General features: G+C 44.7%; 1 protein-coding gene across 5 annotated transcripts in view; it reads left to right on the forward strand.

Moving 5' to 3' along the window:
- Positions 1-16,822, forward strand: part of LOC117369221 (hexosaminidase D-like) — an 81,041-nt gene extending 64,219 nt beyond the window's left edge. For 4 of the 5 annotated variants that reach the window (XM_033963439.1, XM_033963436.1, XM_033963437.1 and 1 more), the window contains 4 exons: positions 4,802-4,903; positions 10,592-10,681; positions 15,470-15,559; positions 15,766-16,822. In XM_033963439.1, the coding sequence (XP_033819330.1) occupies positions 4,802-4,903; positions 10,592-10,681; positions 15,470-15,559; positions 15,766-15,958 (475 nt within the window). In that variant the 3' untranslated portion in view covers positions 15,959-16,822. Of the gene's footprint in view, positions 1-4,801; positions 4,904-10,591; positions 10,682-10,887; positions 11,517-15,469; positions 15,560-15,765 lie in introns of those variants that run through there. The other variant, XM_033963438.1, reaches the window with a different exon arrangement.
- The last annotated feature ends 11,176 nt before the right edge of the window (positions 16,823-27,998 follow it).

A 27,998-nucleotide genomic window follows, 5' to 3' on the forward strand; every position in this document is an offset into this window, starting at 1 on the left:
TTGCTAAGGTGTCTACAGGAGGAGCTAAGGCCCATTCCTTGTGGGGCAAAGCTCAGTGGTGCTGGCATTGATACTTCAGCTTCCATATTTATCATTCACAGGCAGACTTCAAAGGTGATGTCAGGGATCTGTTTACTCTATCATGAGAAACTTCAGAGTGAGAGAAAGTGCTAGATGAGAGCTGGAACAGAGCGAGAGTGCAGACTATTACCTGTTAGCAGCCCTACTTGACTGGCAGACAGTTCCATTCATCTCCTTTATTTTGGTTTATCATAATGGAAGAGGGCACTTTATGATTTGCCTCAGTTTTGGGTACATAATTTCTACATTGGGAGGATCCCCGTTCTCTCGGTATTCTCTCCCCCATAACTTTCTCCTCTCTTGGTCTTATTACTCATCTGTGTAAACCCACACTTGAGGCTTGTTTAATTACAGGTTCTCAGGCCATTCTCTGCCCTAGAAGGCTTTCAGTCTGTCTATACCCTCTCCAGGATCACAAGGAGCAACCCTGAGTTCCTGGAGAGGAAGAGCGGCCTAAGAGCCAGGAAACCCGGGTTCAATTCCCACTGTAGCTCCTTGTGACTCCAGATACAAAATAAGTATCTGGAGTGTGTGTCTGGTGTGTGTGTTCCACAAAAACTCTACTACAATGGAGGAACTGGGGGTAAAAAGGAACATATAATTCTAACACACCACCAGTTATGCTGTATTATCTTGCCAGAAATTTCACTCTGCCATATACACTTCTCCCTCCCTATTTGCAGGGGTTAGGGGTAGAGCTGGCACGTGAATAGGGAAAATTCGCGAATAACTTTTGGGCCGGCTCTGACCTACCCCTGGCCCTTACCTGGTGGTCGAGCAGTGACACGGGGCAGGAGCGATCTTCCTACACTCCTGCCCCATACAGAGCCATGCTGTGAGCTCCTGTGGTCTCACGCGATTACAACAGGAACTCCCATTGTAGTCTCGTGAGATCACAGTTACTCACATCAAGGCTCTGCACAGGGCAGGAGTGTAGGAAGAACGCTCCTGCTCCACGTCACCGCTAGACCAACAGGTAAAGTCCATGCTCCTGGGGCGGCTGCTCGCCTCTTCCGCCTCCAATCGCCTCCTCCTCCTCCAGTCGCCCGCTTCCGATCATCTCCTCCGATCTCCCCCCTCCTCCTCCGATCGCAAAGTCCCAGGGTCTGTTTTTTTCGATGTGGACTGCCAATGAGCGATTCTCAGGGGGGGGGGGGGGTCTGGGGAAAAAAATCACGAATAGTCGAAACTGCGAATAGGGAGTGGGAAGTGTACCACAAAGGCCTCAGAAGCCACTGGGTGTGTCAACACCAGGACTATGGGTGAGAGTTGAAACTTGATGTAAGCTCTCCCCATGCTTCGATCATCAGCCAGAAAAACCCTTATTCTACTGCTGCGATTGTGCTATACATAAATAAATGAATAACTTTAAATAGACTGAACTTATCTTTATATTGTTGTAGTAAATGCTGTCCATAACTGTTGCCACAGTCCCGTGTACTGAAGCGCTAGAGCTGAAGATGGAGCCTGGTGAAAGCCGCAGCTTATTGCCACTGTGTTGTAAAAGCCGACAATGGCCAACGTTTCACGATAAGAGTATCGTCTCATCAAGGCTCTAAAAAACAAAGTATATAATCAGCTCAGTACTGTCACTGCTTACACCGAACTCAAATTCAAAAACATACCTGGATGAGCAGGAAAAATGCCTGTCCTGCCTTCAATTGTAAGCGTTGCGTTTATAAAAAACAGCTGACAGCCTCTAAGTGCACTGTGATTGGCTGAAGCTGTAATGTTACTGAATAGCCATTGGAGACAAACCTTTGGAACTCCCACTGCGAAAAGAACAGTAAAGTAATTCGGACAGAACAACTTTGAACCAGATTGAACAGTGTTCTTGGAAAAGAGTCAGTAAAAATAAATCCAATCAATAGCTGTGTTTAGATCTGCAGGTTGTACTGTGTGTAGTTTGTATATCCATAATTGTTCCCTCCTCAGAAGCAGAAGCTTCTTATTTCCTCCTCGTATATTCTGCAGGATACGATCAATGAAACATCTAAGATCACTGAACTGGTGCGAATAGTGCATGCAGTGTTTCACCATAGGTGCTTCCATTATGCATCTGTTGATTGCACTGCGGTGTTCGTTTACTCTAAGTCGAAACTTCCTGGAAGTTTGTCCAATGGACAACATTCTACACGGGCAGATGAAACAGTATACCACAAAATCAATATCACAATTAGTTTTGTGTCTTAACGTGTATGTTCTATTGGAGAGAGTAAAATCACATGTTTTGCATCTCCCACAAGGACTATGCCCTCCCTCTTCGATTTGTTGTACACTCATATTATGTAAAATAGGGCATAATACCTCTTTGAGATTACGTTCTCTTCTATAAGCTATCTGTAGCCGAGTATCCTGAAAAGTTGGCAATAGAGATCATGCGCCAATGCTTCCTTACAATCTTGGATACAATGTCAGTATGTGTCCCATATTTCAAAGTACAAGTGGCCACTGCTTCTGAGTCTACAGTATATTTACCTGATTCTGCTGAAGCAGATAATCTCTATTGGCTTATAAGGCCCGTTTGTATGCTTTGTGTACCAGGGGTCTCGGATATCCCCGCAGAAGCAATTTCTGTATCAAGTCCACAGACTTGCCCTTATGCTCTTCTATAGTTGAACAAATTCTCCAAAATCTCAAAAATTGTGAAGTTGGCAGACTTCTTTTAAAATGGGATAGGTGTGAGCTTGAGAAGTGCAAAACTGTGTTGCGATCTGTCCACTTACTGTGAACTGTAGTCTCCAATTGATTTCCCACCCGTGTAATGCTGACATGTAAAAAAGATATCTCCATAGGATCACATACCATTTCTACCTCGACTTTATGATGTCTTGAGTTAAACCAAACCACAAACTCATCGAAAGACGTTCTTGACCCAGTCCAGATAAAGAATATGTCGTCTATGTATTGAGTCCATACTTGAATAGAGGTGTAGAATGGAGATGATGAAAAACACTGCTCTTTAAAATGAGTCATGAAGAGGTTAGCAATTGATGGTGCCATGGTGGCCCCCTTGGCAACACCCAAGGTCTGTTGGTAATACTGACCCTCAAATTGAAAAAAATTTTTTGGCAAGGCCAATTCAGCTAATTCTAGCAAAAAAAGAGGTGGGTATACGATGATCCTCCCCATCCAAATAATGGTCTAGATTCACGAAGAATTCTCGAAGCCCCGGTATGCAGATGGGGGTGATCGCTCGATAGCAATCCCAGTGCATGCGCAGACCATCTGTAGATGGTCTGTGCATGCACTAGACCTCAGGGCTGGCATAGATTTAAAAAACAAAAAATAGGCGATAGTTTTATTGGAGCCCGTGGTTTTAACCCACTTAAACCTGCGGGTTAAAACCACGGGCTTGTAGTGCGGGGAATGGAGGCAGACGCGTTCGGGGCAGGCAGGTAGTGTGTTCGGAGCTGCAGGATAGGGGCTGACAGAGCAGAGAGAAGGGCAGCTGGAAAGGGCTTCAGCGACTGGTCCTCAGCAGTCACTTTTTTTTGATTGGCCAGCCCAGTCGGTGTTGCAGGGTTTTGTTTAGTGAATCGCGTCCCTGCCTACTTTGCATGCCATTGCCCTCATTTGCATGCACGGATCAGAGGATGGTCGGCAGAGAGGTAAGTGAATCGGGCCGAGGTCGCTAAGGGGTCGCAAACCAATCGGTACACGATTGGTTTGCTTTGTGAATCCAGCCCAATGTGCTATAATCTCTAGAGCCTCCTGCTGGGGAATAATAGTATACAAAGACTTGACGTCCATAGTTACCAACAGGATTTCTTGATGATTTGTGAAACTAATATGTGAGATCCTCTGTAAAAAGTCTGTAGAGTCGTGTATATATGAAGAGGCTTTACTGACCATGGGTCTTAGAAAAAAGTCCACAAAATTAGAAAGTGGCTCCAGCAATGAACCTCTGCCCGAAACTTTGGCCTCCCAGGAGGGTCTTGCATAGTTTTATGAATTTTTGGAAGAGTGTATAGGGCCAGACAATAGGGGCTTTGAACATTTAAATATTTAAACTCCTGTCTGGTCAAAAAACCAGCCTCCAAACCGGATTTAGTGATTCTCTCTATTTCTTGTAATGCTGGAGTTCTGAGGCCTTTGTGGTAGATGGCAGAGTGAAATTTCTGGCAAGATAATACAGCATCACTGGTGGTGTGTTAGAATTGTATGTATGTTCCAGCATAACTCTGAAACGCATGGAGAGATTTCAACCAAACTTGGTATACATATCACTTACTATCTTGGAAAAACTACTGTGGGGGTGGGAAGGGGGTCACACACACAGATACATCAGATTTTATATATATAGATGGAGCTGCTTTGACCAATTGTGTGAAGCTTCGGGAATGATGTCCCACAGTCATTTAACTGCTACTACTATTTATTATTTCTATAGCGCTGAAAGGCGTATACAGCGCTGCATAGTCTAACACACAATAGAGAATCCCTGCTCAGAAGAGCTTACAATCTAATTTAGACAGGACATTTCAGGGTCGGGGAGATTATAGCTGAAAGCAGTTTCAAAAAGGTGGGCCTTTAGCTTGGATTTGAACACTGTCGGGGACGAAGCACAACTTATGGGGTAAGCACACCGATGGTCAGATGTGAGTTGGGGCTCTTGTTCAGTTTGCATGGTCAGAAGACACCGATTACCAGGTGTGGGGAGGTGGTTCCATGTTGATTCTACTGACTCTGATTTCTGACATGATTTTATTCTCTCTAGTGAAGGAAATGGTGCATTTGCAGGATCTGAGATCTACCGGAAGATTGAACAAATCCATCGTCTGCTAAAATCCAAAGTTACGGAGGTGTTGTACAGTGAGGGGTAAGAAATAGCCATCTCTATCACAGCAGGACGGATGCTGGGAACCCTAAAATCACAAGGCCCTGGAGGAAAAACTAGGCTCCTCCCCCAGTTTGTCCTAAAGGTGGATTTGCTTACAATTTCATTGGAAAAGAATGAAGCGATTTTCAGCAGTGAAGGTAGCTTCGCAATGTCATCATTGTGCATTGCAGACCTGAGACATTTCTTCTATGTCTGGAGCCTGAGATACTTTTGAGTATTTCAGTTTATTACTGACCCACAGAAGCCAGTAAGCACCCAGTCTGACTCCTTCCCAGTATCTACAAAGTGTCATAAGAACATAAGAATAGCCTTACAGGGTCAGACCAATGGTCCATCAAACCCAGTTCCCCCATGTTATTACTACTGTTACAGTTTCTGTTGGTTCTACTTATTACACCTTTTCTTTTTCACAATATAGTCAACTTCAAATGCTGAACATTTTACAAAATCAACAGCCCCCCCCTCCCGCTTATTTTTCACACCCCTTGCTCATATGCTAGTCCAGCCTCAGGTGCAAGTCTCCTGGCAGCATCAGTAGGCTAAACACATGGCCTTCAGCAGCCCCACAAGCTTTCCCTCTGCTTTAACTTCCTGTCCCCACAGAGGCATGAGGCTGCAGCAGAGGGAAAGCTTCCAGGCTGCCAAAGGCAGCGTGTTTAGCCCACTTTTGCTGCGAGCAGCCCAAAGCAGCGTGTTTAGAGATGTCAGACCTGGGGGAAGGAAAGGAGAGGAAAGAGATGCCAAACAACCAGGGGAGGGGGGGGGCAGGGGGAGAGAGATGGAAGGAAAAGAGAGATGCTAGATCATGGGATGGGTAGGAAAGGAGACAGCAATTCCAAACTATAAGGGGAGGGAACAGAAAAAGATAGATGCCAGATCATGAGTTTATTAAGTTTATTAAAGTTTCAAGTTTTATTAAAATTTTGTTGTCGCAAAATCATTAATTCAAAACGATTTACAATTAAAAACAGGGTCTTAATTATTAACTACAATAGACACACACGAACATGACGTACTGATACATAAGGGAAGTAGGGAGAACTACAATAAGCCTAGTAAAGGACACATGAAAGGAAAGTACAAAAGGAGGGTAAAAAAATTTTAAAGTACTGCTAAAAATTGAAAAGAAAATTAAGAACCTTTTTTTTTATAAAAATTCAATTTCTCAGAGCCTAAGACAGAGGACAAGTGAGTTTATGCAGAGAATGGGATCAAAAGAGACTCTGTTGATTAAGTCTTAAAAGCATCCTTGTACAACCAGCATTTTAACAGAGAGATGGAAGGGGGAGGCAGACAGTTTCTGGAGGGGCATAGAAAGAGGGCAGGTGCCATATGGAAGTGGGAAGACACTGGATGGAAGAAGCAGAGAAAGAGGGTAGTCAGTGGATGAAAGTAAGAGTGTGAAGAAAAGATGAGGAAAGCAGAAACCAGAGATAACAAAGGTAGAAAAAAGAAAATTTTCTTTTTCTTGTTTTTTGTTGCGTTAGGATAAAGTAATATTGTGTTGATAAACATTTATAAATAGAAAATGGAAATAAGGTGATCTTTTTATTGGACTAATTTTAATACATTTTTGACTAACTTTTGTATGAACAAAAGAGCTGCCATATTGGGACAGACTAAAGGTCTATCAAGCCCAGTATCCTGTTTTCAACAATGGCCAACCCAGGTCCCAAGCACCTAGCCAGGTCTCAAGTAGTAAAACAGATTTTATGTTGCTTATCCTAGGAATAAACAGTGGATTTCCCCAAGCCATCTTAATAATGTCCTATCTTTTTTAAACCCTGCCAAGCTAACTGATTTCACCACATTCTCTGGCAACAGATTCCAGAGTTTAATAACACATTGAGTAAAGAAATATGTCACTAGTTATTTCCATCTCTAGATCATTGATAAATATGTTAAAAAGCAGCGGTCTCAGCACAGATCCCTGGGGAACCCCACTACTTACCCTTCTCCATTGAGAATATTGACCATTTAAACCCACTCTCTGTTTTTTGTCTTTCAACCAGTTCTCAGTCATAATAGAACAATTACTAACAGTAGCATTTTTCAATTCTATCAGCATTCTGGAATGAATACCGTCTGGTCCAGGATAGGATGCTATAACAGCAGTATACTATACTGACCTGAGGAAGGAGGCTTTTGCCTCTGAAAGCTAATTGAAAAATGTTTTAGTCCAGTAAATGTATTAGCCCAATAAATGGTATTATCTTATTTTCCATTTTTTGTTTTATTTCTATGTGTTAATTTGTAAAATTACATTACATTAGTGATATCTATTCCGCCATTATCTTGCGGTTCAAGGCGGATTACATAAGGAGTTATCTGGACATTTCCCATGGTATTATGCAGTGGAGCAGGTTGCTATGGGGATTGAGATGATTCTTGCTGTGTTAGTTTGTCTTTAAGGATTTCTTGAATAGCAGGGTTTTTATTTCTTTTCTGAAGGTTTTGTAGTCTGGGGTCGTGATCAGTAAAATTGGAGAATTGGTGGACAGGAGGCCATCGTACATTTTTTTTCATTTGACGTTTCTGATTGGAGGGTGTGTGAATGGAGTGTGGGTTCTCCTATGTCTGGTTGTGGTTGTTTGGTTAGTGGGTTGTTCAAGTAGGCTGGACAGTCTCCGTTTATGGTCTTAAATAGTAGACAATAGAATTTAAATAGTATTCTTGCTTGTATTGGGAGCCAGTGTGAATCGAGGTAAGCCTCTGTGATGTGGTCATGTTTCCTCAGTGAGTAGATAAGTCTCAGAGCTGTGTTTTATACTGTTTGTAGTTGTTTTATCATGGTTGCGGGGCAGGGGAGATAGAGGATGTTGCAGTAGTCAAGGAGACCTAGGACTAGGGACTGGACCAAGAGCTGGAATTGTTTCTGTCGAAGAATTTTCGAACTTGCCTTAGGTTTCTCATGACTGCGAATGATTTTTGTATTATTTTGTTGATTTGTGGCTGCCTATCAGCATTTCCAGAAGTTTTAGAGTGGGTTGAATGAGGTATATGATTGAGTTTATTACTAGGTTTGTTATGGTTGGGGTTTTGTTATTTTCGAGGAGGATGAATTTTGTTTTGTCAGGATTCAGTTTCAGTTTGTGTTCTTTCATCCATGTTGCTACGGTTTCTTGTGTTCTGTGTAGTGTGTCTGTCATGGAGGGCGCTGGTTGATCAAAAGGAAGGAGAATGGTGATGTCGTCTGCATAGCTATAGGAAGTTAGGCCTAATTTGTCTAGGCAGGTGCCAAGGGATGCAATGTAGAGGTTAAAGAGTGTGGGAGATAAAGGTGATCCTTGGGGTACAATGCAAGGATTGGACCATGGTTCTGATTTTTCTTTGTTTGACTTTACTCTGTAAGTCCTGGATTGTAGGAATCCTTGAAACCATGTGTGTACCTTACCTGTGATTCCTATTGAATCTAGTATTTGTAGTAGGATGTCGTGGTCTACCAGGTCAAAAGCTACGGTGAGATCTAGTTGTATAATCAGCATTTTTCTGCCTGTGCTGAGGTGTTGTCTAGCTGTGTCCAGGAGGGATCCCAGTAGTGTCTCTGTGCTGTAATTGGTTTGAATCCAGACTGGGTAGTGTGGAGTAAGTTGTGGTTTTCTAGGTAGTTGGTGAGGAGTTTAGCTACGAGGCCTTCCATTAGCTTGCCATATAGTGGAATTGAGGCTATGTTGAGTCTGTAGTTGGATGGTTGATCTGTTGCTCCTTTTGGGTTTTTTAAGATCGGGGTGACGATGATTTCGGAGAGGTCTTGTGAGAAAAGGCCATCTGTGAGCATGGTATGTATCCATTGCATGAGGAGAGTGCGGAATTTTAGGTTGGAGGTTTTTAATAGGTATGGAGGGCAGTGGTTGAGGTCGCAAGCTGTGTGGCTGTATTTTTTATAGTGTGTAAATATATAGCCAACCGTTACTCAACAATGTGGTAGATTTTTAACACCCACTAAACCAAAGAACAGCATAATAATATTTTTTATATAATATTTTTCTTATATATATATTTTTTGTTTTTATAAGTCTTCAAAACTTGCCATCCACCAGACAAACTATTCTTAGGCTTGCTTCTCTTCATCAGACTTAAATGCTATTTTTCTTATAAAGTGCTCTGTGCAATTCATATTTGTAATTCATCTTGTGAAAACATCTTCCAAAACTTTGTAATAATCCAAATATCTATAAATTATGTTAAAACTTTGTACTTAACTTCATCAGTAATTTAATATGCTTTCAGCAAGAATCAAATGTCAGGCGGGACCTGTCAGCTCGACATGTTTCACCAAGAGGTTTTCTCAAGAGCGAGTCCCCTAAAAATAGAAAAAGGTTGTAAATATCGCAATAATTTTTTTAAAAAGTTCTTATCTAATGAGTTACCCCTTTTAATTTGTTCCGCTGCATCCCGACTGAATAACTTTTAGTCAAAAGATGGCTGCGGCGTTTACAAGATGAATTACACATATGAATTGCACAGAGCACTTTATAAGAAAAATAGTATTTAAGTCTGATGAAGAGATACAAGCCAAAAAACAAGCCTAAGAATAGTTTGGCTGGTGGATGGCAAGTTCTGAAGACTTATATATTTAAAAAATATATATATATATAAGAAAAATATTATATAAAAAATATTATTATGCTGTTCTTTGGTTTAGTGTATATTTTTTATAGATTTTTTTTCAAATTTGCATTTCAAATATATCTATATTTTACACAATATTAGGGGACATGCATCACTGTTTTTGTGATGTTGCATTGTATGCAGAGTCTAACTTCTTGGCTGTTCAGTTTAACTTCCATCTACATATTTTTATTTTTAATTTGTGATTACTTATTCCATGCTGGACTGTGTTCTGTGTGTATGAAAGACATGGTTTTCTACAGTGGCATAGTTAGGAAGGGGCATGGGGGCAGACTGCCCTAGGCGCTGTCTTCACAGGGGTGCTGGTGCATCTCCTCCCCCGCATACTCCCCCTCGTGCTAGCCTTAGTTCCCGATCGTAGGACCAGGACATGATGTCAGAAGGGAGCCAAGGCTGGCATGAGCAGCAGGTGGAAGATGCTGCTTGCCCTGGCAAACATTTCTAGAGGGTGGCAGGGACACATGGCACAGTGGGGAAGAGTAGGGGGCACATGTTGCGGCGATGCCGAACGCCACCACCCCAGGTGCTACTCTCCTTCCCTACGATACTGGTTTTCTATAAAGCATTGACTGTGCAGAATTGGTCTCTACTAATTTGACTTGTTTAGTTCTATAATTGGTGTGTTGATGCTCTAGTGCTCACTGCAGTGTTTATAGTGTTGCACTTTTCTAGGTACACCCTTGTTGTGTTAAACATGGATTTTACTAAAAATCATTTTTTTCATATAGAGGAGGGTTGTTTAAAAAACTGATCGACCCCGGGTGTCATATATGCTAGGTACACCATTAGGTCCAGGACAGATCTTACAGGTACAAGTGATAAAGCAGTGGCGGCTCTGGGATATAGTGAGGGGCATGTTCTAGGAAAAGGTAGCTCAGGGGGATATTTTGGAGAAGCGAGTTTGTTTTTCTTTTAGGGGGCCCATTTTATCAGCTGTGACTTGGGAAAGCGGGAGATCTTGCAGTGGGAGTGTTTTGGGTGGGGGCTATCCATGAATCAGTGACCTGATGCATTTCTTTCCTCTGTTTCTGCCAGTATTATCAGTGGATGGTTTACGCGTTATCACAGGAAACATCGCTTTGCAAATCCTCGCAATATGGAAAGATTTGGCAGCAAATTGTTAAAGTAGGTGATGCCTCATACCTCTCTCTCTGAAGGGTGTCTTGGGGGGGATGCTAATCTCTTCCTCCAGCTGATAACCAAAGTTTGCCTTTCAGCACTATAGGAATGATAAGTAGCAGTGGTGGAGCCTTCTCTGACGGAGAGGCCCTGGCAGTAGATTGTGTTCCTGGTTCACTCCCAGGGCTGACGGTGTTTGTTGGTCTCCTCAGGGCAAATGAAGAGTGGGAGAAGCTGATCCAGGATCTGCGAACTGATATGGCCGCTGTGTATTTTGCAGACACGGTGGAGGAATGGATGGAAGAGAACATAAATCCAGACATGGACCAGCTGCGGGAGCTGGTGAAAGATTACCAGGAAATTGTGAAACTTAATGCCAGGCCCAAAGCCAGGTCTCAGAACTGAGTGGCAAGCCATCCCTCGAGCATTTGAAGTTTTATGGGAATTGGATTCAGGGAAAGAAATGCTAGCCTTTATTCTGCTGGAGATAATAAAGCAGGCAGGGATAGGAAATGTTGTGACGTACGAATGATGGAGCCCAGGTGCTTTTCCTCCGCCCCACTCTGTCTTTTTGGGGCATCTCTGCCTGACTGCAGCAGGAGATGGATTGCATCTTTGTTTCCTCCTGGGCTGGCTTCTTCAGAGACTTGCCCTGATGAACTTCCTGTTCACGTTTGCTTATGGAATTGCTCCTGTTCACAGCTTCTTGGAGAAAGTTCTAATGACTGGACAGAAAAGCTGCCTTTCTGCTTTTACATGAGCCCACGACTCCTGTGTTGGCATGAAGGGAGAAATTTTTGCCCTCTGTCTTAGGGCAAGAATTGATAATTAAAAAAACAAAAAAAAAAACCCTTAATTTTTGCACAAATCAAGTTTTATTTAAAATTTGATAAATCGCTTAGTCACACTTCAATGTGATGAACAATGATAAAAAAAAAATTTACAACAATAAAGGGGATCAAATGAGAAAAGAGAGAGAACAGGGTTGTTGCATCTTGGGTGCCAGGTTTGGGGGAGGAGACACCCCTACCCTGGGAGCCCCTTTGTCCAGTCTCTTGGGCTGATGGTGCCAAATGCCCCAACACAGCTGCCTTCTGCCTACCCTGGTGATATTCTCTTCTCATATATGACAGTCAAGTTAGCAGAGGCTTGAGCGATATGGGGTAATGCAACACTCCTGGGTGCTGGATATGTGTTGCTTGCGGTTATTCATTTGCTCAAATTCATGTACTGATTTTTCTGAAATAAAAAATATTTTCTTAAAATAGACTGATTTATCTTCACACAGAGGGAGAACATAAGAATAGCCCAGACTGTGTTAGACCAGTGGTTCATCTAGCCCAGTATCCTGTTTCCACAGTGGCCAATGCAGGCCACAACTATCTGGCAGAAACCCAAATAGCAGCAACATTCCAGAATCTCAAAAGCATAATCAAGATTCTGGAATCCCAAAGAGTAGCAACAATCCAGAATCTCAAAAGCATAATTAAGATTCCAGAATCCCAAAGAGTAGCAACAATCCGGAATCTCAAAAGCATAATTAAGATTCCAGAATCCCAAAGAGTAGCAACAATCCGGAATCTCAAAAGCATAATTAAGATTCCAGAATCCCAAAGAGTAGCAACAATCCGGAATCTCAAAAGCATAATTAAGATTCTGGAACCCCAAAGAGTAGCAACAATCCAGAATCTCAAAAGCGTAACCAAGACTCCAGAACCCCAATAGCAGCAACATTACAGAATCTCAAAAGCATAATTAAGATTCCAGAACCCCAAAGGGTAGCAACAATCCAGAATCTCAAAAGCGTAACCAAGATTTCGGAACCCCAAATAGCAGCAACATTCCAGAATCTCAAAAGCATAATTAAGATTCCAGAACTCCAAAGGGTAGCAACATCCAGAATCTCAAAAGCATAATTAAGCTTCCGGAACCCCAAAGGGTAGCAACAATCCAGAATCTCAAAAGCATAACCAAGATTCCGGAACCCCAAAGAGTAGCAACAATCCGGAATCTCAAAAGTGTAACCAAGATTCCAGAACCCCTAAGCGTAGCAACATTCCAGAATCTCAAAGAGTAAGCAAGATTCCAGAAACCCAAATAGCAGCAACATTCCAGAATCTCAAAAGCATAATCAAGATTCTGGAATCCCAAAGAGTAGCAACAATCCAGAATCTCAAAAGCATAATTAAGATTCCAGAATCCCAAAGAGTAGCAACAATCCGGAATCTCAAAGAGTAAGCAAAATTCCGGAACCCCAAAGAGTAGCAACATTCCAGAATCTCAAAGAGCAAGCAAGATTCTGGAACCCCAAAGGGTAGCACCATTCCAGAATCTCAAAAGCATAATCAAGATTCTAGAACCCCAAAGAGTAGCAACATTCCAGAATCTCAAAGAATAAGCAAGATTTTGGAACTCCTATGCGTAGCAACATTCCAGAATCTCAAAGAGTAAGCAAAATTCCGGAACCCCAAAGAGTAGCAACATTCCAGAATCTCAAAGAGCAAGCAAGATTCTGGAACCCCAAAGGGTAGCACCATTCCAGAATCTCAAAAGCATAATCAAGATTCTAGAACCCCAAAGAGTAGCAACATTCCAGAATCTCAAAGAATAAGCAAGATTTTGGAACTCCTATGCGTAGCAACATTCCAGAATCTCAAAGAGTAAGCAAGATTCCAGAATCTCAAAAGCATAATCAAAATTCTGGAATCCCAAAGAGTAGCAACAATCCAGAATCTCAAAGAGCAAGCAAAATTCTGGAACCCCAAGGGGTAGCAACATTCCAGAATCTCAAAAGCATAATCAAGATTCTGGAATCCCAAAGAGTAGCAACATTCCAGAATCTGAAAGAATAAGCAAGATTTTGGAACCCCAAAGAGTAGCAACAATCCAGAATCTCAAAAGCGTAACCAAGATTCCGGAACTCCTATGCGTAGCAACATTCCAGAATCTCAAAGAGTAAGCAAGATTCCAGAATCTCAAAAGCATAATCAAGATTCTGGAACCCCAAAGAGTAGCAACATTCCAGAATTTCAAAGAGTAAGCTAGATTCCGGAACCCCAAAGGGGAGCAATAATCCAGAATCTCAAAGAGTAAGCAAGATTCCGGAACCCCAAAGGGTAGCAACATTCCAGAATCTCAAAAGTGTAATCAAGATTCCGGAATCCCAAAGAGTATCAACATTCCATGCTACCAATCCCAGGGAAGCATTGAGTTCCCCCATGTTTGTCTCAATAGCAGACTATAGACTTTGCCTCCAGGAACTTGTTCAAACCTTTCTTAAACCGCTATTAGTACATCTAGCAATGAGTTCCAGAGTGTAACTATCCTTTGAGTAAAAAAATAATTTCTCTTATTTTGTTTTAAAGAATTTCCATGTAATTTCATTGATTGTGCTGCGGTTATTGTACTTTATGACATCATCGTCAAGATAGAGGAATTGATGCAGGAAAGTGGTGTGTTAGAATGCTGTGCAAAGGTTTGGCACACAGTGTTCTTAATGCATGTGCAAAAAAAAACATTTTTTTAAAAAAAATCCTGCATTTGAAAGGTTTGCACGGTCAGAAAACTCAGTGCCCACTGTAGCAGTAAAATGTAGCCGTTTGTAAATAAGTCTTCCTGTCAGTGCTGATGAAGAGATACAAGCCAAAAAACAAGCCTAAGAATAGTTTGGCTGGTGGATGGCAAGTTCTGAAGACTTATATATTTAAAAAAAATATATATATATAAGAAAAATATTATATAAAAAATATTATTATGCTGTTCTTTGGTTTAGTGTATATTTTTTATAGATTTTTTTTCAAATTTGCATTTCAAATATATCTATATTTTACACAATATTAGGGGACATGCATCACTGTTTTTGTGATGTTGCATTGTATGCAGAGTCTAACTTCTTGGCTGTTCAGTTTAACTTCCATCTACATATTTTTATTTTTAATTTGTGATTACTTATTCCATACTGGACTGTGTTCTGTGTGTATGAAAGACATGGTTTTCTACAGTGGCATAGTTAGGAAGGGGCATGGGGGCAGACTGCCCTAGGCGCTGTCTTCACAGGGGTGCTGGTGCATCTCCTCCCCCGCATACTCCCCCTCGTGCTAGCCTTAGTTCCCGATCGTAGGACCAGGACATGATGTCAGAAGGGAGCCAAGGCTGGCATGAGCAGCAGGTGGAAGATGCTGCTTGCCCTGGCAAACATTTCTAGAGGGTGGCAGGGACACATGGCACAGTGGGGAAGAGTAGGGGGCACATGTTGCGGCGATGCCGAACGCCACCACCCCAGGTGCTACTCTCCTTCCCTACGATACTGGTTTTCTATAAAGCATTGACTGTGCAGAATTGGTCTCTACTAATTTGACTTGTTTAGTTCTATAATTGGTGTGTTGATGCTCTAGTGCTCACTGCAGTGTTTATAGTGTTGCACTTTTCTAGGTACACCCTTGTTGTGTTAAACATGGATTTTACTAAAAATCATTTTTTTCATATAGAGGAGGGTTGTTTAAAAAACTGATCGACCCCGGGTGTCATATATGCTAGGTACACCATTAGGTCCAGGACAGATCTTACAGGTACAAGTGATAAAGCAGTGGCGGCTCTGGGATATAGTGAGGGGCATGTTCTAGGAAAAGGTAGCTCAGGGGGATATTTTGGAGAAGCGAGTTTGTTTTTCTTTTAGGGGGCCCATTTTATCAGCTGTGACTTGGGAAAGCGGGAGATCTTGCAGTGGGAGTGTTTTGGGTGGGGGCTATCCATGAATCAGTGACCTGATGCATTTCTTTCCTCTGTTTCTGCCAGTATTATCAGTGGATGGTTTACGCGTTATCACAGGAAACATCGCTTTGCAAATCCTCGCAATATGGAAAGATTTGGCAGCAAATTGTTAAAGTAGGTGATGCCTCATACCTCTCTCTCTGAAGGGTGTCTTGGGGGGGATGCTAATCTCTTCCTCCAGCTGATAACCAAAGTTTGCCTTTCAGCACTATAGGAATGATAAGTAGCAGTGGTGGAGCCTTCTCTGACGGAGAGGCCCTGGCAGTAGATTGTGTTCCTGGTTCACTCCCAGGGCTGACGGTGTTTGTTGGTCTCCTCAGGGCAAATGAAGAGTGGGAGAAGCTGATCCAGGATCTGCGAACTGATATGGCCGCTGTGTATTTTGCAGACACGGTGGAGGAATGGATGGAAGAGAACATAAATCCAGACATGGACCAGCTGCGGGAGCTGGTGAAAGATTACCAGGAAATTGTGAAACTTAATGCCAGGCCCAAAGCCAGGTCTCAGAACTGAGTGGCAAGCCATCCCTCGAGCATTTGAAGTTTTATGGGAATTGGATTCAGGGAAAGAAATGCTAGCCTTTATTCTGCTGGAGATAATAAAGCAGGCAGGGATAGGAAATGTTGTGACGTACGAATGATGGAGCCCAGGTGCTTTTCCTCCGCCCCACTCTGTCTTTTTGGGGCATCTCTGCCTGACTGCAGCAGGAGATGGATTACATCTTTGTTTCCTCCTGGGCTGGCTTCTTCAGAGACCTGCCCTGATGAACTTCCTGTTCACGTTTGCTTATGGAATTGCTCCTGTTCACAGCTTCTTGGAGAAAGTTCTAATGACTGGACAGAAAAGCTGCCTTTCTGCTTTTACATGAGCCCACGACTCCTGTGTTGGCATGAAGGGAGAAATTTTTGCCCTCTGTCTTAGGGCAAGAATTGATAATTAAAAAAACAAAAAAAAAAAACCCTTAATTTTTGCACAAATCAAGTTTTATTTAAAATTTGATAAATCGCTTAGTCACACTTCAATGTGATGAACAATGATAAAAAAAAAATTTACAACAATAAAGGGGATCAAATGAGAAAAGAGAGAGAACAGGGTTGTTGCATCTTGGGTGCCAGGTTTGGGGGAGGAGACACCCCTACCCTGGGAGCCCCTTTGTCCAGTCTCTTGGGCTGATGGTGCCAAATGCCCCAACACAGCTGCCTTCTGCCTACCCTGGTGATATTCTCTTCTCATATATGACAGTCAAGTTAGCAGAGGCTTGAGCGATATGGGGTAATGCAACACTCCTGGGTGCTGGATATGTGTTGCTTGCGGTTATTCATTTGCTCAAATTCATGTACTGATTTTTCTGAAATAAAAATATTTTCTTAAAATAGACTGATTTATCTTCACACAGAGGGAGAACATAAGAATAGCCCAGACTGTGTTAGACCAGTGGTTCATCTAGCCCAGTATCCTGTTTCCACAGTGGCCAATGCAGGCCACAACTATCTGGCAGAAACCCAAATAGCAGCAACATTCCAGAATCTCAAAAGCATAATCAAGATTCTGGAATCCCAAAGAGTAGCAACAATCCAGAATCTCAAAAGCATAATTAAGATTCCAGAATCCCAAAGAGTAGCAACAATCCGGAATCTCAAAAGCATAATTAAGATTCCAGAATCCCAAAGAGTAGCAACAATCCGGAATCTCAAAAGCATAATTAAGATTCTGGAACCCCAAAGAGTAGCAACAATCCAGAATCTCAAAAGCGTAACCAAGACTCCAGAACCCCAATAGCAGCAACATTACAGAATCTCAAAAGCATAATTAAGATTCCAGAACCCCAAAGGGTAGCAACAATCCAGAATCTCAAAAGCGTAACCAAGATTTCGGAACCCCAAATAGCAGCAACATTCCAGAATCTCAAAAGCATAATTAAGATTCCAGAACTCCAAAGGGTAGCAACATCCAGAATCTCAAAAGCATAATTAAGATTATCCCAGGACAAGCAGGCAGCATATTCTTAACACATGGGTGACGTCACCGACGGAGCCCTCGGTACGGACCTTTTTAACTAGAAGTTTCTAGTTGGCCGCACCGCACGTGCGCGAGTGCCTTCCCGCCCGACGGAGGAGTGCGTGGTCCCCAGTTTCTTCGTTTCCGCGGAGCGAAGAAGACGCGTGTGTTTTTTCAACGGCCGTTGAAACCACTTTTTGCCTTCCCGCTCGCGCTTTTTTTCCTTATTTTTCTTTCTTTACCTTCGGGTTTATTTTACTTTGATTTGCCAAAAAAAAAAAACAAAAAAAAAACTTTGCTTTTTTCCCCTTTTTTCGTTTTTGCCCCGGCGGGGCCTGTTGCCATTATACAGGCCTCGGGCTTCGATTTTGCGGAGGCTATCTTCCCCTTCATGCCCCCGCAGGTCGGTTTTAAGAAGTGCCAGCGGTGTGCACGCCCGATCTCCATCACTGACCCACACAATTGGTGCTTGCAGTGTCTGGGTCCGGAGCATCGGGCGGACTCCTGCACCCGCTGTGCCACTCTTCAAAAGAGAACCCTTAAAAACCGAAGAATTCAACAAACTCTTCTCTTCGGCACCGAGTCGGCGATGGACTCCTCAACTTCAACGGCGGTACCTCAAAAATCGGCACCGTCGACCTCGACACCGACCGACCCCACATCGGCGTCGCTGGCGCCAGGTAAGCCGGCTAAGAAACCTTCCTCTTCCCTCGAGCGCCCTCCAGCTACGGTGGCGACACCGTCCCTACCGGCATCGCACCGGTCCCGCAAACGCTCCGCCCCGATCTCGGTGAGTGCCTCGTCATCGGCCTCCTCATCGCCGGGGCGTGGAGCGGCATCCAAGGAACCGAAGAAAAAGAAAGCGGTTCCGATGCCACCCCTAGATGACCGTATCTCGGCCATCTTAAAAGCTCAACTCCAGGAACAGTTACAGCAACAACTTGAACACCTGTTGCCCACTATCCTGGCACCGCTCCTTCCGGTACCAGACCGGCCCGAGCCCCGTACCGAGCCCCCGGTGTCCACCCCTTCGGTACCTGTAAACACCTCCATGCCGATCCTTTCGGCCGAACAACTCCATGTCGATCCGGTGGTTCATTCCCATGCCACATTGGATCCTCCTCGGCACCAGGCGGTACGGCATTCTTCCCGGGACCGGGATCGACGCCGGTCGTCCTCTCCTGGTACCGTTTCGGTGCGCTCTGGAAAGTCTTTGTCCAAAACTCGCCATACCGCGCCCTCCACCCCGGTGTCTCGACATGCACCAGAGGTCAGGGACCCTGACTTATGGGAGGAAACTCCTCTCGGTACCGAGGAGGATCCCTCCTCATCTGATGAGGAACCATCGGCACCCGATGCCACCTCTAAACCAGAGCAGTCCTCATTTTCTAAATTTCTGAGAGAAATGTCTGCTGCCCTGTCCCTTCCCCTAGAATCTGACTCAAAAAAGTCTCAAGCCTTTCTAGAGGCTTTAGACTTTGAGCAACCTCCTAAGGAGTTCCTCAAGCTTCCCGTGCATGACATCCTGCGAGAAACGTTTTACAAAAACTTGGAAAATCCCCTCACGGTACCGGGAGCCCCCCGTAAACTGGACAACCTTTACCGTGTCATCCCTATTCCTGGATTCGACAAATCTCAATTGCCCCATGAGTCCCTTCTGGTTGAATCCACCTTAAAAAAGACTCAGGGCTCCAGTGTCTATGCCTCTACCCCTCCTGGCAGAGAAGGTAAGACCATGGACAAGTTTGGCAAGAGGCTTTACCAGAATGCCATGCTTGCCAACAGGGCAAACAACTATTCCTTCCATTTTTCTTTCTATCTGAAACATTTGGTCCAACAACTGTCTGCCCTCCAGAAGTACCTACCTGAGCGCAAGGTCCCGCTATTCCAACAACACATCTCTGGCCTTCTCCAATTGCGCAAGTATATGGTCCGCTCGATATACGACTCCTTCGAGCTCACCTCTCGGGCCTCTGCCATGGCCGTAGCCATGCGTCGCTTAGCCTGGCTCAGAGTCTCCGACCTGGACATCAACCACCAGGATCGTCTGGCCAACGCCCCCTGTCTCGGGGATGAACTTTTTGGAGAGTCGCTGGATTCCACCACCCAGAAACTCTCTGCCCATGAGACCAGGTGGGACACCCTGATCAAGCCGAAAAAGAAGGCTCCGCCTGCCCGACCTTATCGACCTCAATCATCTTATCAGCGGAGGTTCTCAGCCAGGCCACTCAATCCGCCTCCCCAACAACCTCGGCGACCCCGTCAACAGCAGCACCATGCCCAGGCTCGATCTCAGGCCACTCAACCCTCTAAGCCTCCTCAGCCTGCTAAACAATCTCAGCCCTTTTGACTCTTCTCTCCAGGGCATAGCCAGTCATCCACCCTCGCTACCTCTTCCACAGCCTATCGGGGGTCGTCTCACCATTTTCTCCAGCCGTTGGGAAGTCATCACGTCGGACCAGTGGGTCCTCAACATCATCCGCCACGGCTACTCTCTCAACTTCCAGACTCTTCCATCGGACAACCCTCCCGTAGAGTCTGCTTCACACTCATCCCAAACCCCCCTCCTCCTGAGGGAGGTTCAATCCCTCCTCCTTCTCAATGCCATCGAAGAAGTACCTCAAGATCAAAGGAGTCAGGGATTCTACTCCCGCTACTTCCTGGTACCCAAAAAGACGGGAGACCTCCGTCCCATTCTCGATCTCAGGGACCTCAACAAATGTCTGGTCAAGGAGAAGTTCAGAATGCTCTCCCTTGCCACGCTCTACCCTCTTCTTTCTCATCACGACTGGCTATGTTCCCTGGACCTCAAAGAGGCCTACACTCACATCTCCATCAATCAGAGTTCTCGCCGCTACCTGCGGTTCCAGGTACTGCACCACCACTATCAGTACAAGGTGCTACCGTTCGGCCTCGCTTCCTCACCCAGGGTCTTCACCAAGTGCCTTATAGTAGTAGCGGCCTTCCTCAGGTCTCACAACCTCCAGGTGTTCCCCTACTTGGACGATTGGTTGGTGAAAGCACCTTCATCTCAACTCGTGCTACAAGCTACTCATCACACCATCTCTCTCCTCCACCTCCTGGGGTTCGAGATCAACTACCCCAAGTCGCATCTGCTTCCCACCCAGCGACTTCAATTCATTGGAGCAGTTCTGGACACCACGCTAATGAGGGCCTTTCTCCCCTCTGATCGCCAGCGGACCCTGCTCCATCTCTGCCGTCAGGTGCTCATGCATCCCTCCATTCCTGCCCGACAGATGATGGTCCTCCTGGGTCACATGGCCTCGACGGTGCATGTCCTTCCTCTGGCACGTCTCCACCTTCGTACGCCTCAGTGGACTCTCGCCAACCAATGGTCACAGACTACGGATCTTCTTTCTCATCCCATCTCTGTGACATCATCTCTTCAGCAATCTCTCCAATGGTGGTTGAACTCCTCAAATCTTTCCAGGGGTCTGCTTTTTCATCTGCCCCCCCACTCTATGATCATCACCACAGATGCGTCCCCCTATGCGTGGGGAGCTCACCTAGGAGATCTACGCACCCAGGGACTTTGGACCCCACAGGAGCGTCGTCATCACATCAATTTCCTGGAACTCAGAGCCATGTTCTACGCCCTCAAGGCTTTCCAACATCTCCTCTGTCCTCAAGTCCTCCTCCTGTGCACAGACAATCAAGTCGCCATGTACTACATAAACAAGCAAGGCGGCACCGGATCTCGCCCCCTTTGTTTGGAGGCTCTGCGCATCTGGACCTGGGCCACGGACCGCAATCTCTTTCTCAGGGCGGTCTATATCCAGGGCGAACAGAACTCTGTGGCCGACAATCTCAGCCGCATCCTTCAACCTCACGAGTGGACGTTGGACCCTCCGACTCTGCTCTCCATCTTTGCTCGATGGGGCACTCCGCAGGTGGACCTCTTTGCAGCACCTCACAATCATCAGCTGCCCCAATTCTGTTCCAGACTCTTCTCTCCTCACCGTCTGGCTCCGGATGCATTCCTGCTCGATTGGAGGGATCGGTTCCTGTATGCCTTCCCTCCACTTCCTCTGATGTTGCGGACCTTGTCCAAACTCCGCAAGGACAACGCCACCATGATTCTTATCGCACCTCGGTGGCCTCGCCAACACTGGTTCTCACTCCTGCTCCAACTCAGCTCCAGGGAACCCATTCTCCTTCCTGTGTTTCCTACTCTACTTACGCAGCAGCATCAGTCTCTACTGCATCCCAATCTGTCTTCGCTCCACCTGACAGCTTGGTTTCTCTCGGGCTGACCTCTCCAGGGAACCTATCTCAGCCGGTCCGCCTCATCTTGGACGCCTCCAGGAAGCCGGCCACCCTCCAATGTTACCATCAGAAATGGACCAGATTCTCCTCGTGGTGTCTCCGGCATCATCAGGAACCCACCTCCTTAGCGGTGGAAACTGTATTGGAATATTTGCTCTCGCTGTCCAATGCTGGCCTCAAAACTACCTCCATCAGAGTCCACCTCAGTGCCATCACTGCGTTTCATGAGCCCATTCTCGGAAAACCCCTCACGGCTCATCCTCTGGTTTCCAGATTTATGAGAGGGCTCTTCAATATCAAACCACCCCTCAAGCCTCCTCCAGTCGTCTGGGACCTGAATGTGGTACTCTCAGCTCTCATGAAACCTCCATTCGAGCCTCTTGCCACAACTTCGCTTAGGCTCCTTACCTGGAAGGTGCTTTTCCTGATTGCCATCACCTCTGCCAGGAGGGTTAGCGAACTGCATGCACTGGTTGCCGACCCACCGTTCACTGTTTTTCACCATGACAAGGTTGTTCTGCGTACCCACCCTAAATTCCTTCCCAAGGTGGTCTCAGCTTTTCACCTCAACCAGTCCATTGTGCTGCCCGTCTTCTTCCCTAAGCCTCACTCGCATCCTGGGGAACAGGCGTTGCACACGCTGGATTGTAAGCGTGCCCTTGCTTACTATCTTGATCGTACCAGAGCTCACCGAACATTCCCTCAGCTATTTTTGTCTTTCGATCCCAACCGTTTGGGTCGTCCTGTCTCCAAACGGACACTTTCAAATTGGCTTGCTGCCTGTATTGCATTCTGCTATGCTCGGGCCGGTCTCTCACTGGAAGGAACTGTCACGGCCCACAGAGTCCGAGCTATGGCTGCTTCTGTAGCTTTCCTCCGTTCCACGCCCATCGAGGAAATCTGCAAGGCGGCCACTTGGTCCTCAGTTCACACGTTCACTACTCACTACTGTCTGGATGCGTTCTCCAGACGGGATGGACACTTCGGCCAATTTGTGTTACAAAATTTATTTTCATAATGGCCAACCATCCCACCTCCCTCTTTGTTAGCTTGGAGGTCACCCATGTGTTAAGAATATGCTGCCTGCTTGTCCTGGGATAAAGCACAGTTACTTACCGTAACAGGTGTTATCCAGGGACAGCAGGCAGATATTCTTACGTCCCACCCACCTCCCCGGGTTGGCTTCTTAGCTGGCTTATCCTAACTGGGGACCACGCACTCCTCCGTCGGGCGGGAAGGCACTCGCGCACGCGCGGTGCGGCCAACTAGAAACTTCTAGTTAAAAAGGTCCGTACCGAGGGCTCCGTCGGTGACGTCACCCATGTGTTAAGAATATCTGCCTGCTGTCCCTGGATAACACCTGTTACGGTAAGTAACTGTGCTTTCCGGAACCCCAAAGAGTAGCAACAATCCAGAATCTCAAAAGCATAACCAAGATTCTGGAACCCCAAAGAGTAGCAACAATCCGGAATCTCAAAAGTGTAACCAAGATTCCAGAACCCCTAAGCGTAGCAAGATTCCAGAATCTCAAAGAGTAAGCAAGATTCCAGAAACCCAAATAGCAGCAACATTCCAGAATCTCAAAAGCATAATCAAGATTCTGGAATCCCAAAGAGTAGCAACAATCCAGAATCTCAAAAGCATAATTAAGATTCCAGAATCCCAAAGAGTAGCAACAATCCAGAATCTCAAAGAGTAAGCAAAATTCCGGAACCCCAAAGAGTAGCAACATTCCAGAATCTCAAAGAGCAAGCAAGATTCTGGAACCCCAAAGGGTAGCAACATTCCAGAATCTCAAAAGCATAATCAAGATTCTAGAACCCCAAAGAGTAGCAACATTCCAGAATCTCAAAGAATAAGCAAGATTTTGGAACTCCTATGCGTAGCAACATTCCAGAATCTCAAAGAGTAAGCAAGATTCCAGAATCTCAAAAGCATAATCAAGATTCTGGAATCCCAAAGAGTAGCAACAATCCAGAATCTCAAAGAGCAAGCAAAATTCTGGAACCCCAAGGGGTAGCAACATTCCAGAATCTCAAAAGCATAATCAAGATTCTGGAATCCCAAAGAGTAGCAACATTCCAGAATCTGAAAGAATAAGCAAGATTTTGGAACCCCAAAGAGTAGCAACAATCCAGAATCTCAAAAGCGTAACCAAGATTCCGGAACTCCTATGCGTAGCAACATTCCAGAATCTCAAAGAGTAAGCAAGATTCCAGAATCTCAAAAGCATAATCAAGATTCTGGAACCCCAAAGAGTAGCAACATTCCAGAATTTCAAAGAGTAAGCTAGATTCCGGAACCCCAAAGGGGAGCAATAATCCAGAATCTCAAAGAGTAAGCAAGATTCCGGAACCCCAAAGGGTAGCAACATTCCAGAATCTCAAAAGTGTAATCAAGATTCCGGAATCCCAAAGAGTATCAACATTCCATGCTACCAATCCCAGGGAAGCATTGAGTTCCCCCATGTTTGTCTCAATAGCAGACTATAGACTTTGCCTCCAGGAACTTGTTCAAACCTTTCTTAAACCGCTATTAGTACATCTAGCAATGAGTTCCAGAGTGTAACTATCCTTTGAGTAAAAAAATAATTTCTCTTATTTTGTTTTAAAGAATTTCCATGTAATTTCATTGATTGTGCTGCGGTTATTGTACTTTATGACATCATCGTCAAGATAGAGGAATTGATGCAGGAAAGTGGTGTGTTAGAATGCTGTGCAAAGGTTTGGCACACAGTGTTCTTAATGCATGTGCAAAAAAAAACATTTTTTTTAAAAAAAATCCTGCATTTGAAAGGTTTGCACGGTCAGAAAACTCAGTGCCCACTGTAGCAGTAAAATGTAGCCGTTTGTAAATAAGTCTTCCTGTCAGTGCTGAACAGGAATTGACTCACCGCTGACAAGAAGGAAGATTTAAACTAAACTAAACCTTAAGCTTAAAGACGGCATCTTCTCTATAAAATAGAACTCGACACGGTTTACAATAAACTTGAAAAGAAAAAAATACAAGAAAATTCGAGTCAAATGAAAGATAGGCAAGAGTTTACAGTTTTCAGAAAATCGCACAAGGCTGGACCATTTCCTGTTAATTTCCTCTGCCCCCCCCCAAACCTACAGCTCACTGAAGCAGTCTCTCTCTCTCCCCTTCTCTGCTCGCACATCTACTTTTATCTTAACGCTTTTTATTTACATTGACAGTAATTTAAACCGTGATTTCTTTGCTGAGCATTTTTACTCTGATTCTCACTTGCTAATCTGGAAAATCAAGCATAGACCACTGTGCAAATGGGTAGAGTAGATCACTGCCTTGGCCTCTGAGTTGGACCCTTAATCTGGGCGAATCTACGATCGAGTCACTAATCCAGCACTGGAAGGGCCTGTGGCTGTCAGCTGGAAAATTAAACTGCGAGCTGTAGAGATGAAGGCTAGCCGCTGGGCAGAGAAATAAAACCAAAAAAGTTCAGGTGATAGATACCTAATACTTGTAATCTGAACTGGCCACTCTTGGTCCAGTTTGGCAACTCTTATGTTCTTCATTGAGTGTCAATAGGTTGTCAGTTCATGCTGTTTTGTGTGTAGCCACCAGAGGGCACTATGACCTGTCAACGTGTACAATGCAGCTGAATTATCAGAAGATAGGGGGGGGGGGAGTCGTCTAATAAATTTTCACTGGTTTGTAGCTAGTTAGAATTAAATTATATATTAAATACCATTTTGCCTGCATAAACTACAGTGCAGTTCACTGTTTTCATTCTGTGGTCTGGAAATAATTCTGGCCCTATGGCTTCCTGGAAAGGGGGGAGTCGACTTTATTTGAGACTAAGGTCAGTCTTTTATCTCCAAAATTAATTAAATGAGTGGAGGCATAGCCTAATGGGTAAGAGCAGTGGGGGAGGGTAGTGCTGTCTGATTTGCCAATTTGATTCAGTGAGTCCTGACATATCTCCGGGTCTCCTAAAACAGCAGCAGTGGTAGCTGTGGCTAGCGTGCAGAGGCGGCACGGTGAACAGGCTGCTCCTGGCCTGTCCCACTGGGGCCTTCCCTTTGCTGCATCACTGATGACATCACTGATGATAAGGCAGAAGGAAGCCCCGGCGGGGCAGGCCAGAAGCAGCCTGTTCGCTGCCTCTGCCTGCTGGCAACCGCTGCTGCTGCTTTGGGAGGCTCGAAGGTATATCAGATCTTACAGTGGGGGTGGGGAATTGGTAGGTGCTGCATAGGGGATAGGAGGGAGGAAAGCTGCTGCACACGGGGGGAGAGAGGAAGAATTGGACATGGGGTGGAGAAGAGGAAGGAAGAGATACAACAGAGTTAGAAAGGGGTGAGAGGGAGAAATCCTGCATATGATGGGGAGAGGGAGACATGCATGGAGAAGAAAGAAAGAGAAATGTTAGACTTAGGGTGGAGGGCAAGGAGAGATGGTGCATGGGAAGAGAGAAAGAAATGTTGCCCGTGATAATGGAGGGGAGGAAGGGAGAGTTGCTGCACAGAGAGGAATAGAGAGGTTTGACCCAGGACACTAGGAAGGGAGAGAGATGGTAGATAATGGGAAAGAAACAGAAATGTTGGATATGACAATGGAAGAGAAGGTACAGAGAGCCCGGAGAAAGAAGAAAAGGTCAAATGGGCAGGAGACCCTGGCAAGCGAGTTAACAGAAGACAAACAGAAACCAGAACCTGGGACCAACAGGATTTGAATAATAAAATGACCAGACAACAAAAGGAAGAAAAAAATTTTTATTTTCTATTTTGTGATTACAATATGCCAGAGCTGGTGTTAGACAGCGAGCGTGAGCTGGGATCTAACAGAGAGAGGAAAAGTGTTTTGTTTACACCACAGCACCCAGGCTTGGGGTTGGAGAGGGCAAAGGGGGGTGGGGTGGGTGAAGAGGCTACAAAATAAACCCACCAGGCCGTTTGAAAAAAATTCCCAATTGGATGGGAAAAGTGAATCGAATCGAAAAATCAGTTCATTAGGCCAAATTGAATTGAATTGAATCAAAATGTTATTCTCTTAATCGGGCAGCACTACTGGAAAGCCAGGGGAGCCCAGTTCAAACCCCACAGCAGCTCCTTGTGATCCTAATCTAATCTAATCTACAATTTGTGAGTCGCTCTATGCCTAAATAGATTCAAAGCGATGTACAATTCAAGTGTTAGGCAAAATCTCAAAGTCCCTCTTTGAGGGCCACAATCCAGTCGGGTTTTCAGGATTTCCTCAATGAATATGCATTGAAAGCAGTGCATATACATAGATCTCATGCATATTCATTAGGGAAATCCTGAAAACTTGACTGGATTGCGGCCCTCAAGGAGGGACTTTGAGACCCTTGACTGGAGGAGGAGAGGAAAGGGAGATGAGTCTTCTACAGGGAGGAATTGAGTTGGATGAGAATGGAATCTTTGAACAAGCTACTGATTGTCAATGGAGTATATTATCACAAAGAGAAGTCTTTAGTTTCTTTCGAAATCTGAGATAACAGGGTTCAATTTGGATGGTTATCGGGAGGCTGTTTCAGGTCTTTGCTCTCATCTAGGTGATAATTATGTTGACTAGGCAGTTGTACTTAATTCCTTTAGGAGTCAGGAGGATCAGAAGTTTCTTGATATTTCTGGTTGAATTGGACCAAGAGTTGATGAAAAGGTTTATGAGAGGTTCAGCTGAGCTTGAATATAAGATGCGATGTATTATGCATGATATGTTGAATTTAATGCGTAGGAGAAGGTTGAGTCCAAAATGACCCTGAGTATTTTGGAGGTTGTGTTGATATCTTCCTGAGGGCAAAATGATGGCTGTTGGGACTGTTTGTAGGGAATTGTGAAACCATAGTACTTTGGTTTGTGCCGTGTTTAGTTTGAGCTTTCTGAGTATGGTCTAAGTTCGTATCTTGCCTATGCTGTTGGTAGTTCTCTGAGAGGTGTCATTGGAGTCGAGTTCAACTGGGATGAGAAGGAGTATGTTGTCTGCATATGATAATAGGCTCTCATTGTTATTGAAGGTAATATTGCCTAGGGAACTTATGAATAGATTGTAGAGTATAGGGGAGAGGGGGGATCCTTGGGGAACACCACAGAATGCCTGCAAGCTACATGAAAATTCCTCATTTTTTCGGACAAGGTAGTTCCTGTTCTGTAGGAAGTCTTTGAACCAGTTGTATACTGCGCCCACTCTGCCTATTTCATTGAGTGTGGTGAGGAGTAGTTGGTGGTTGGTAGAGTCAAATGCTGCTGAAATGTCGAATTGAAGAAGAATGGCTTGATAACCTTTC

This window comes from Geotrypetes seraphini, chromosome 11 (genome assembly GCF_902459505.1).
Source record: "Geotrypetes seraphini chromosome 11, aGeoSer1.1, whole genome shotgun sequence".
NCBI classification, from domain to species: domain Eukaryota; kingdom Metazoa; phylum Chordata; class Amphibia; order Gymnophiona; family Dermophiidae; genus Geotrypetes; species Geotrypetes seraphini.